Source organism: Poecilia mexicana, unplaced genomic scaffold (genome assembly GCF_051168715.1).
Source record: "Poecilia mexicana isolate PSO_F unplaced genomic scaffold, ASM5116871v1 scaffold_10, whole genome shotgun sequence".
Taxonomy (NCBI): domain Eukaryota; kingdom Metazoa; phylum Chordata; class Actinopteri; order Cyprinodontiformes; family Poeciliidae; genus Poecilia; species Poecilia mexicana.
The window spans coordinates 18,945,624-18,956,935 of NW_028263379.1; the positions used below are offsets into that span (position 1 = coordinate 18,945,624).

The following is an 11,312-nucleotide window of genomic DNA, read 5'->3' on the forward strand; positions in this document are numbered from 1 at the left end:
ACGTATCTAGAGGGAACTTGTACATTAAATGGGTTTGCTGCTTGTGGATCTGTGTACATTTGTGGTTTCCACAGCAGAGGCAGCTGTCAGGCCAGTAGGCCTGGGCCTATGGCTCTATTTTAGGAACCTGTGTTCAAAAGGTCAGATAAAGAATAGGAATCCTCACAAAGCAGGGGGAGGGGGATATTAGCTAAAAGGGGGTGAAGGCAGATGACCACAAACACATCTCTCCTACAGAGCTGTGTTGCCTGAGAGGGTGAAGCAGAAACTGAGATGTAGAATAAGTAACCTGATTGAAACTTATTGGATTTAGAGGAAAGTAAAGGGCAACAAACTTGATAAAGTAGACAAACTGCTTTTATTTGGATATCATGGATGAAGATCCATCAAACCAAGAGAAGGAAATAACCTGCCAGCCAGACGCCATCAATAATCAGGTCAGTTTTGTGCTTTGCTTCACACGTTATTGTGATTTGTATGAAAGATAACGGAACAAATTCGGTGATTGGCATTTTAGAGTCCATACAGGGATCGCTCAACCGGAGCATTTGCGGTCACAGCAGGTGTCGTGATTCTGGCTGCATATGTTGCGTTGCACCTGTTCTTACTCTTTACTGAATGACTCATTCGTTATACAGGGTGATGCACACTGAGCATACTCACTCACTGGAGCTTCCTATTTTCGCTGATGACTCGGTGCTGGGAAACCTGACCCGATGTGAATGTTATTGTGGGAGGTCATTAACAAATGAGGGAAAAGATTCAGATCAGGCAACACTAAAAGTTCAAAAATTAGGACCTTGTATTTAAATATTTACTCTTATTTAAAAGTTTCAGAAATTAGATGGTGTATATTGTGAGGTGGTTTAAAACTATTTTTGGTCAACATTGACCAAAGTGCTACATAGACGATGAAAATTAAACATTTGACAAAAAAATGGATGTCTGAATCCAGTAAAAATAAAATATGCTGTCTGAATCTTAGTTGGATAAAGCATTAAATGCCTTTGTGCACAGTTCTTTGCAAATGCCTTCTCATCCTTTTATGTGCGTTCTGCAATAAACTGTTGCATCTGCATTTATCAAAGCAATTTATAGGGCATCCTTGAGAACTTTAACTTATTAAATAGTATACTTTGTTTGAATATATTTTACTGAATGCATGAAAAATAAATAGAATTTGACAGATAAAATAGGAAAAGTACCACAGCTTCCATCCCAAAATGTTGCCCTCAGAGGAATAGAAATTGGTTAGGTTGTCTAACAACAACCAAGAAAGTGACCAGAAAACGCTGGAACACCGTTGTCTCTGTAATTTGAAGATCACCATGGACTGAGGGCATAAAAGCTAAAAAAGAAGTGGTTTCTCCAAAATGAACACTGTTGAGATCAACTAAATTATGCAGCTGCCCACATGGTTAAGTCAGATCTTTAAAGGAAATGTTTATGGTCAAAAGAGACAAAGACTGGGAAATGCAGCTACAGAAATCAAAGGTTTGGGGGGTGGCTTTTACACCTAAATACTGGATCAGCTGTCATGCATCATGACAAGGGTCTGCTCCAGTACCAGGGGTACATTTCCATTGCACAAAGTAGAGTGCTACTCAGGAAGAGGTACTCCTAAATACAACTACATGACTGAAACTCGGGTGTTCACACAGTATAATGATCCTGATCATCTAATTACTTTTGAATGTAAATTAGCTGACCAAAAAACACATTGAAAATTTGTATGTTTTCTTAAAAACTGGGACAATGGCAGGTAACCAATCCTGCCAGATGGTAGAATCCATCCAACAAGTTTCTGCCAAGCAAAAAGGTCAAATAATCAGAATTGTGTAAGAAGCTTGTTGATAGAAAAATGGTGTGAATTCTCGGCAATAAAATGATTCATTATGTATTTTATACATACAGGGTTGTATGTATAAAATAAAATCTATGTGGATAATTTTGGCCTCCTCTGGTTTCACCATAAATTCTAAGTTTTGTGTCCATTTCTTTTTTTATTCATTAAAGTTGTTTGTTGCGTGACTTTGAAATATAGCTTAAATAAGGGCATAATTAATGACATTCACTTTGATATAACGTATTTCCTGTTTTGTTGTCCAGCTGGACAAGCCAGCACTGGATGACAGGTGTAAGGACTCAGAGGACACCACAGGACACCTCTGTCAGAGGACAGAGGACACCACAGAAGGTCAAAGGGTAACTGATGCAGAGAGCAAGGAGGCAGAAAAAGCACAAGATAAGGCTAATGCTGAAGACAACAACATGGAGGATGTCTCTCAGTGTGCTGAAGAGGGAGGACAAGATAAAGATAATAGGTCCGCAGCTGATGACGTGAAGGAAGCTGAATTAACAGAGAAACAAGATGGGAAAGAAGATGTGGAGAATGGTGACAAGAAAGAAGAGCAGGTGGATGAGAGGCAGAATCAAGAAGGCGGGAACATCACGGAGGAGATCCAGGACAAGGAGGGAGTAAAGCTAAAGAATCAAGGAGAAGATGTGAAAAACAATGAACCAAAAGAAAGTGAGCAGGAAAAACATCCAAAACAAGAGGAAAAAGTGGTGGCCGACAAAGGAAAGGCAAAGGAGACAGAAAAACAAGTGAAGCCTAAAAGAAAGGGGGCCCCTTCCTCCTCCATCTCTCGACCAAGAGCCTCTGCACGTTCTATTAGAGCGTCCAACAGAAATGACATTATTGCTAAGTTTCAACAAGGTGCTCCAGAGTGAGTAACAGCCAAAATATCTATAAACTCTTAGATTAAAAAGGGATTCCAAAAAGCTTGAGGAAATTGCATTTTCTTTCTCTCTTTTGTTTGTAGGACACCAATACCTCGCAATTTCAAAATTCAGAAGTCCGCTACAGCGATGGCAACTGGAGCTTCAATCAAACAGAAGATTCTTCAGTGGTGCCGCAACAAGACACGCAAATATGAGGCAAATTCAACATGTCGAACCCATCAAAAACCCATCAGATTCAGGTCATGATGTCAGTGCCAAGAAGAAGACATTACCTGTACTCTTCTTTGATCCCTGTAGGGTGTAAACATTGAAAACTTCTCCTCGTCCTGGAGTGATGGACTGGCGTTCTGTGCTCTAATCCATCGCTTCTTCCCGGAAGCTTTCGACTACAGCTCACTGAAACCAGAGGAGAGGGAGAAAAACTTCACTTTGGCCTTCCAAACGGCAGAGTAAAGACTTGTTTTGTTTTAAACATATTAACAATTACATACCACATTTAAAAACCTTTAAATTCAGGGTGTTTAAGATATATAATGGGACCAGATAGTTCCTATTAAAATCTGTAGAAACAAAGATGTTTCTCTGACCTTTGTGGCTCATCAGATTTTTCTCTCTGCTGCCTTCTTCCTCCAGGTCCCTGGCTGACTGCTGCCCTCTACTGGAAGTGGCTGACATGATCATGATGGGAAATCACCCAGACCCGATGTGTGTGTTCACATATGTGCAGTCCCTCTGCCACAGCCTCTCTAAAATAGAGAAAGAGAGGAAGGACAAGGAGGAAAAGGAGAAGGCTGGCACCGAGAAAGAGGAAGGCAGTGATGCAACAGGAGAGGAATCATGTGCTGACTGTGAGAAGATGGAGAACCAAGAGGAGAAACTGGAAGAGGACAAAGAAGCAGAAAAGGGATATGAAGAGGAGGGAGATTGCCCAATGAGGCGTCAGGATGAAGATGCTGGGGGAGTTTTGGTTGAGGCAGAGACTTAGAACAAAACTGACAGAAAACAAAAGACTGAAAAGACCAAAGATTGCTGTTGATGATGACTTAGTTCAGTGTTGCATACAGCTGTCTCAACTCAGATGCTAGTTGTTTAATGTTCCAAATATATGGAAAATGTTTTGTCTCTTGTGCTGTGTTTATCACTTTTTATTTTAATTACACTCCAAAAAAGATAAATTCTTCCCATAAATGTGTGTAAATAACAAAAGTATAATAAAACGACTGATGGAATAGAAATCGTTGAATGGAAATTAAAGATGTATTGGTGGATTTGTTACGGAAAGAACAAACAAACATGACAATAACCGTAACATTAATGTTTTTTTGTTTAGCTTATACAAACAAATACATGCTCTTAATGAAGCATGTTCAATAATGACTTTTGACAATATGGTTTTCTGCTCAGGGCGGTTCAGTATAGGAGAGAGCGCAAGCATAAATGCCAGCATTTTGCAGGGGTCTGTTGCCCTATTGAGAAGTAAATGAAAGTTAAAATTGATTCAGTGATGAATTATGTATTTTCCTCCAGTTGTTGTTAATAGCAATGCCAACAATGGCAGCTAGATGTGAATGTCTATAACACTTTTCTACATATTGTTGATGGAGTGTTTTCACAATTTTCTGAGACTGCTCTACTGTACAAGTAAGTACCATTGCCTAAACGTCAAACATTTTGTGCAGAATTACATAACATTTTGAAGATTTTTCGTATTTTGATTAGTTGTTATGCGGCGGGGGCTTACCCGAGGCGCATTCATGCAAATTTAGCCACCGGCTTTTACCGTATTGGTATTTTATTGGACTTTAAGGATTGCATTTAATCACATCTAGTATTAAATCGAAAATACAGTAGGTTGGTCAAACATTAACTGCATTAATCTACTTTTGTCAGTGGATCTTTAAATTATAGTTTGAAATGTGATATAAATTAGCTTTTTATTTTCATTAGGATCCCCTTAACGTCCAACATGAACACAATTTATAGACTGACCATATATGGACTGAATGTTTTACACTGAATACCTAAATATTAATAAATAAAAACGCATGAAGGCTGAAACCTTTCAGTTAAAAAAAAAGTTATATATTTAATATAAAACCTAAGGTCCGAGAGCATATCTGACAAAGTTTTCATTGATCCAACAAAAACTTTTGAACCAACAATTAAGGAGCTGCGTCTTCTTTCTAAGCGTTACGGTAGTCGCCCTCTTTACTACCCGGAAGGAAGACTGCTGTGTAGTTCGTTTTCAGTGCTAACACACATAGACTGAGACCCTGCGGTGTTGTTTTCCAACATACTTTCCTGTAAAACATGTCCGCAGACATGCCAGCGGCGCTCGGCAGCCTTAACATGGAGTCGCAGCTTCTGTCCATCATGAACGTGTTGGTGAAAGCTGCCGTAGCGGAGATCGTACAGCTATTCTCGGAGAGCTCCGAGTCTATGCGGCTGCATCTCAGCCAGAGTCTGAGGGAGAACGAAAACCTGAGGACGAGGATGAAGGTGATGAGGAGTGAGCTGTTTTCCCTGAAGCTCCAAACCAGGACGAACCGACCGGCCAGCCGCTTCTCTGCCTTCAGAGGCAGTGTAACCAAACCTCGGCCAAAACTGCAGGGTAACCCTCCTTTTTTTAAGCACTACTTTTACTCTAATAACAATAAAAAGACGCCCCACACGTGGAGAGCAATACGTTGTTACCAACAGGGCCGGTCCCACGATTGTTTTGGGGCTACAAGATTTTTGGGGGGCCCAATTCCATGTATGTATGTATATATATATATATATATATATATATATATATATATATATATATAAATTTGCAAGCCCTGTCCTTGGTTAGGCTTTTCGAAGTCGACATTTAATAGTAATGCAAATACAATTACAGCAAAAGAAAACTTTAACACAATCAAAGATTAACATGTGAACCTACAATTACAAAGAAACCTATTCAGATAAGTGAAAAAATAAACAAAGAAACTACAAAATAACAATCCATAAAAGGTGCTACAACTTTAAGTGTTCAAATATTTATCTTTCTTTGAGCCATTTTCAACATGACATTTAAAAGCAGTTATCTAGGAAATATATCACTACCCTTGAGAGTCTGAATGCATGATACTTAGGTTATTAGCTCTTATTTATTGAATAGAATAATATAGCTGCTATTACAAAGAACAGTGACATTGCAATAAGAATATATGTTCAACATATGCTAATAAAGACCTAAAATGCAATGTTGCCTATTTATATTATGCATTAGATATTTTATTGTTCTGGAGTTATAGTGTTTGAAGAAAGAAAATACTTATTCTTTGTGTCAGTTTATTGTCAGAACCAGAAGGAGGATATCAACATAATTTCCCTTTTTTATTCACATTTTATGTTATATAGGCCTCTAGTATTGCTTTAACCTGAACTGACCACCAGAGGTTGACTTTGTACCAGGGTCATTCTGCATTGGTGTTGTGCCTGTCACAACAAAGTACATCTGAAGAGCCTTCTTGATGGAAAGAAGACTTTGCCTCATTAATCTTTGCTGTGTTTTTTTCTCACAGTTCTGAACACTAATGTTCATCTGTCTTTATACCAGCTGGTATAAAGACAGATGAACATTAGAGTGGAAGGAGTGGATCCTTCCACTCGGTTTTTGACCATAAACTTTCTCCTTTCTCTGCAGTGTTTATGAAGCCAGCACAGGGTGATAAAACCGTTCTTGAAACTGCTTCCACCTCTGTCCCCCAAACCAAGTCGTCCTCCTCCGCTGTCCAAGTGCAGGTAAATATAGTTTTATGTTGTTGTGAGTCTGTTTGACGTGTTAATTTGCTCAGGTTTCTGCCTGATTGTTTGCCAGTGTGCAGATGTGGACAGTCCAGAGGTCATTCTGATCAAAGATGAGGATGATGTTGTAGGATCTGCGTCTGACATTGGTGAGTCGGCTTCACCGGTCGGCTTCACCGGTGCGGTTTCTGTTTTGTAGGCAAGATAACGATAAATGTGTAATAAATAAATGTTGGTGTTCCTTTTTTATTTTTTTTTTAGGTCAAAATAACTTTGGAGAGGATTGCATGCAGGGTGCAGGGAATCAGAGCTTAGACTCATCCGGCTCATCCTGCTTGATCGATAATAACAAGCAGCTGAGGATCGTGAATGTTCACAGCGTGGGAGAGGCCCCTCTGCAGGAGGACGGCGACATCCTCTTCTCTGCCTCTGAACTTCAGGCTTTGAGCGTCCTGTCTGACCACAGCATCCCTCCGGAGACGATTCTTAATTTCACGAGTGGTGCGAATGGCCGTGCACCGGTAGGAGCGGTGCAGGAAAACTGTACTGAAGTGGTGAGAAACATCCAACACGAAAGGGATCCTCCCACTCGGAGAGCTTCAGCAGCAGGGAACCAAGCATTAAATTCCCCCACAGTGGACGCAAATGGACAGCCCATCCACTTCTCGCAACAGCACAACGTCCTCCCCAACCCGATCAGCAAATCCCTGGACTGCGGCTTCTGCGGCGAGCGCTTCCACAGCCGCGAGGAACTTATCGTGCACCGCGCCGGCCACACCGGCGAGTCGCCCATGCCTTGTTCCTTGTGCAGCAAGACTTTCGCGAACAAGACCACGCTGGCCATCCACATGCGGATTCACACGGGCGAGAAGCCGTACGCCTGCACGCAGTGCGGGAAGCGCTTCACGCAGAACGGCAGCCTCAAGATCCACCTGAGGACCCATTCTGGAGAGAAGCCGTTCTCGTGCAGCCAGTGCACCGCCAGCTTTAACAACCCGAGCAACCTGCGCAGACACATGATCACGCACAATTCCACCCTAGGGCTGTGATCTCAATTAAGTGGTCAGGATCCAGATTTTTTTTTTTTCTTTTATGACTTCCAGGAATTTAACGTTTTGTTTATCATACGAAAACAAACCGCAGCCGCACAGTAGTGTTTGTTGAGTCAGAGTTTGACACTTCCTGGTTTGCAGTGTGAGCAGCAGAAGAACTCCTGACTTAATCCCTGAAATGAAAACAAAACCAGAAATATGGTCCAAGTATTTCAGAGCATTCCTAATAAGACATTTAACTTTACATACAGTTGGTTGAAGTTACGTAATTAATTGGAGAACCGTAAAAGCAGGATATTAATTTTAATGTTTTAACTTGATTCAGCCTAAGGAAAGCTGCTGTGAATGTCCTGGCAAGACGTTGCGTGAGCAATGATGTTTAAAATTCAATGATTCGGTTACTTCAGAGTCATGTTGACACTAATATAGCTATTAGGGCTGTTGTAAACGAATATTTTAGTAATCGAGTAATCTATCGATTATTCTTACGATTAATCGAGTAATCGGATAAAAAAAATTCTAAAATGAAATATTGGTAAATCTGGCATAATACCAGTGTTACTATCAGATATCAATATCAGTCCAATTTTTCATATTTGAGCATCCCTAACAGTTGCTTTTTTGTAGTTTAGAAAACTAGCCTGTAACAATAATAGCTCACTTTCTAAGTTAACCAGAAGAAAAGTTATAGAAAAATCTGAAATTATATTGAATTTAATAACAAAGAGGCAGGCTCACAAATGTGCTAATAAAAAATGTCTACAATCCAGCTTTTAGTTTATGTATTCATCTTCAGTGAGTTTAATAGATTAATTAAACTCACCTTGCCACCTAACCTGTCACGCTTTGGGTTTGAAAATACGGGAAATGCCGCCTGGAGTGGGAGGAGAGGGCGAATGAACGAACATGGGGTGGAGGGGAGGAAATAGACCAGCGGACTGACGAACCGTTAGACCGGGGGACGAACACAAGGGGAAGCAATACGGGATATTTACGACACCTTCACTGGTCACACTCAGAAACTCATCTACCAGCCATGTACGATGCGCTCCGCCACCCGTTTCTTCAGACCGGGATATGAAATGTATTGTGCGGTTCGTCGGTAAAGCTACATTTACACGGTAAGCATCAGCTACTCAGCCGCCCGCCCTGTTCAGTCTATCCGCTCACCTCAGCGCTCTTCCCGCCGTTCGCTTTCAACCAGCAGCCCCGGAGGAGAAATGCTGCCGTACTCCAGGCATTCCCCCAGTCATTTTAAGGATGCTTATTGGTTCCCCAAAAACGATAAAAAGTCGGGCATTATCATCAATCAATAAAATCCCCACGGACCAATCTTGAAGATTGGACTTTATGCCGCTGAGACTTAGCTTTTGTCAACAACTCAGAGGCGGAAGTGAGAGCTCCGCGCAACGCAAATGAAGTCCCGGCCGGAACACGGTGCGCTAACTAATAAAACATAAATTAACGAAGCTTCGAGGCAGGTAAATTTTCCTCGAGGAATTTTAGTAATCGAGGTACTCGAATCATTCGAGGAATCGTTTCAGCCCTAATAGCTATTAAATGCAGTACAAATACAAAAGGGTATCTTTTATAGGTTGTAGCGTATCACGTAAGACGTTAATAAAAGTGGCACAAATACGGGGCCTGCTGCCTCAGCATTCTGGTGGGTTGGTTGTTCTCTGTGCTCGGGTGAATCTCGGCTTTTCTTATATCCACCTTCCTCTTTTAGGCCAGTGTCGAGCTAGCTCTGCACTGTTGGTATTGCCGTTGTTCATTCTTTCTGGCGCTTGCTCGACACTCCTAGACACCATAAAACCATTTTCTCTACAACAAAACCTCTTGAAGACCCTTAAATGTTTATGTTCCCTGCAACAGTGGCTGCAGATTTCCTTCTGTATGAGCCCAATATGTCACCAGTTGCTGCACGTTTTTTTCTTTCTTTTGGACGGAACTACTGTTAATTCAAATCGATAAAGGCCTCCATAACATTCACTCCTTTTATAATGCAGTTAATTAACTAATTAGATTGATACAATTATTTTATTTGTTCTCCTTTACGGTTTTATTAAAATTAACTGGTATTTTTAGCTATTGCTAAAAATATGCAACGCTGTTATTTTGGTTATTTTTAATCCAATAAAGTTCATTGAGATGACAAAGTTTGATAACTAAACTGACCTTTTGCCATAAAAACAGAAACACCTGTGTGTCACTGCCAAAACTTTTGATCATGACTGTATTCACATTAGCAGTGTATCTAGATGTGCTTTATTCCCAGCTATTTTAAAGTACTACTTAGTTATTGTGTTATGAATTTTGTTGATTGAAAGCATTTTTTTTTTAAAAATCTTGCATAAGTCTTTTTCGAGTTTTTTGTTTTGAATTTTTCTTCATGTCATTGTTTCAGTAATTTGAAGCATTTCTTGTTCATTGATTCTCATTTGAATTTAGTTTAGAACATTGACAAAATTAATTAGTTTAAACTGTATCATTTTCAAGTATTGTTTGATGATTCAATTTAAAAACTTTTTTGTTTTTTTTTTTGTAGTTGCCAAAAAAACATATTTCAGGTCAGAACACAAAGCTTATTCTAAATTATTGAAAACATTTTGCCTGGGCAAATTTTATTGTTGATATATGTAAAAACTAAAAGAGCTACAATGCCAGAAATATGTGTTAACTTGCCTTTTTTAAGATTTGGGGAGCATTATTCTGTTTAAGTTTTAGATTCCAAAAAATATTTTAAATGAACACTTACGTTAAAAATAAGATCTTGATTTACTTTTTTGTATTTTATTATCAGTCAAATGAACTTTGTAGAACATTTTAACATAGCTTTGAGACCTGCTTTTCTTTTCTTTTCAGAATTTATTTAAGAGCAATTTTAAAGTTTAGAAAAGAATGACTGTTCCTCTCTGGGAGCATTAGGGGAGCTGCATTTGAAGATCCTTTAACACATACTATGCATTTTGAAATAATCGTCTGAGTTTTCATACACAGCACAATGAATTGTAAAAAAATAGACAAAGGAAGGCAGCATTTCCTTGTTTTTGTGATTGTGTGCAATTTTCATTTATAAACAAACTTCCACCAACTTTATTGCTCGATTTCCAAGTTTTTATACTTAACAGATAGTTTATGACTTGTTTTTTGTGTGATTTGCTATTTAGTGTCGGATATTCTGTCATAAATAAACAATTTTCCACACTGCACGGCCAGAGGGCAGCACTATTGTAAATACTTCTTGTGTGTCTAATATTTCTAATTCTGATGAGTGTTTAAGGGGGGGTCTCAAGGAAACTGTGGGGAAATTCCTTGCATTGTTCCTCTTTCCACTCAGCCTTTCTTAGTGTGGATCATGACTGGAAAGACTTTTGGATTACTTCATGAATGTATTTTATTTATTCATATCATTTTGGTTTTACAGAATTTAACTATTTTGCAGTTTCTTTGTTTTTTCTAATGGATCATTGTTTTGATTTTCTCTTTTACTAATAAAAAATGTAAAAGTGTAGTGTGTATTTGATGCACACATCCTGAATCGGTGCCTTTTAGAACCACTTTTCAGTGCAATTACAGCTCTAAGTCTGGATATGATTAACAGCATTACATAGCTAGAGATTGATATTTCATCCTATTCCTCTGCGCAAAAATAATTTGAACTCAGTCTGAATGCAGATATTATTTTTCAAATCTTGCCTCAACGTTTTATTGGATTTTTTATTAATATTCAATTTGAAT

At 39.2% G+C, this 11,312-nt stretch overlaps 2 protein-coding genes across 2 annotated transcripts; both read left to right on the plus strand.

Moving 5' to 3' along the window:
- Window positions 1–204: 204 nt before the first annotated feature.
- smtnl1 (smoothelin-like 1) lies at window positions 205–3,980 on the plus strand. Its single transcript, XM_015004575.2, has 5 exons — window positions 205–437; window positions 2,110–2,729; window positions 2,826–2,940; window positions 3,043–3,194; window positions 3,379–3,980. The coding sequence occupies exons 1-5, from the start codon at window positions 372–374 to the stop codon at window positions 3,728–3,730; spliced, it is 1,305 nt and encodes a 434-aa protein (XP_014860061.2). The 5' UTR covers window positions 205–371; the 3' UTR covers window positions 3,731–3,980.
- Window positions 3,981–4,961: 981 nt separating this feature from the next.
- On the plus strand, window positions 4,962–11,085 carry LOC106928357 (uncharacterized). Its single transcript, XM_015004579.2, has 4 exons — window positions 4,962–5,356; window positions 6,419–6,516; window positions 6,593–6,668; window positions 6,781–11,085. Exons 1-4 carry the CDS (start codon window positions 5,056–5,058, stop codon window positions 7,566–7,568), a joined length of 1,263 nt encoding a protein of 420 aa, XP_014860065.2. The 5' UTR covers window positions 4,962–5,055; the 3' UTR covers window positions 7,569–11,085.
- Window positions 11,086–11,312: the final 227 nt, after the last annotated feature.

Excerpts from the sequence above, each read along its gene's own strand:
- LOC106928357 (XM_015004579.2), top strand. The coding sequence starts at position 5,056 with ATGTCCGCAGACATGCCAGCGGCGCTCGGCAGCCTTAACATGGAGTCG. Across the intron at positions 5,357-6,418 it reads ACCTCGGCCAAAACTGCAGG|TGTTTATGAAGCCAGCACAG; the intron begins GTAACCCTCCTT and ends CTTTCTCTGCAG. Across the intron at positions 6,669-6,780 it reads AGGATCTGCGTCTGACATTG|GTCAAAATAACTTTGGAGAG; the intron begins GTGAGTCGGCTT and ends TTTTTTTTTTAG.
- smtnl1 (XM_015004575.2), top strand. The coding sequence starts at position 372 with ATGGATGAAGATCCATCAAACCAAGAGAAGGAAATAACCTGCCAGCCA. Across the intron at positions 2,730-2,825 it reads TTTCAACAAGGTGCTCCAGA|GACACCAATACCTCGCAATT; the intron begins GTGAGTAACAGC and ends TTTTGTTTGTAG. Across the intron at positions 2,941-3,042 it reads ACAAGACACGCAAATATGAG|GGTGTAAACATTGAAAACTT; the intron begins GCAAATTCAACA and ends TGATCCCTGTAG.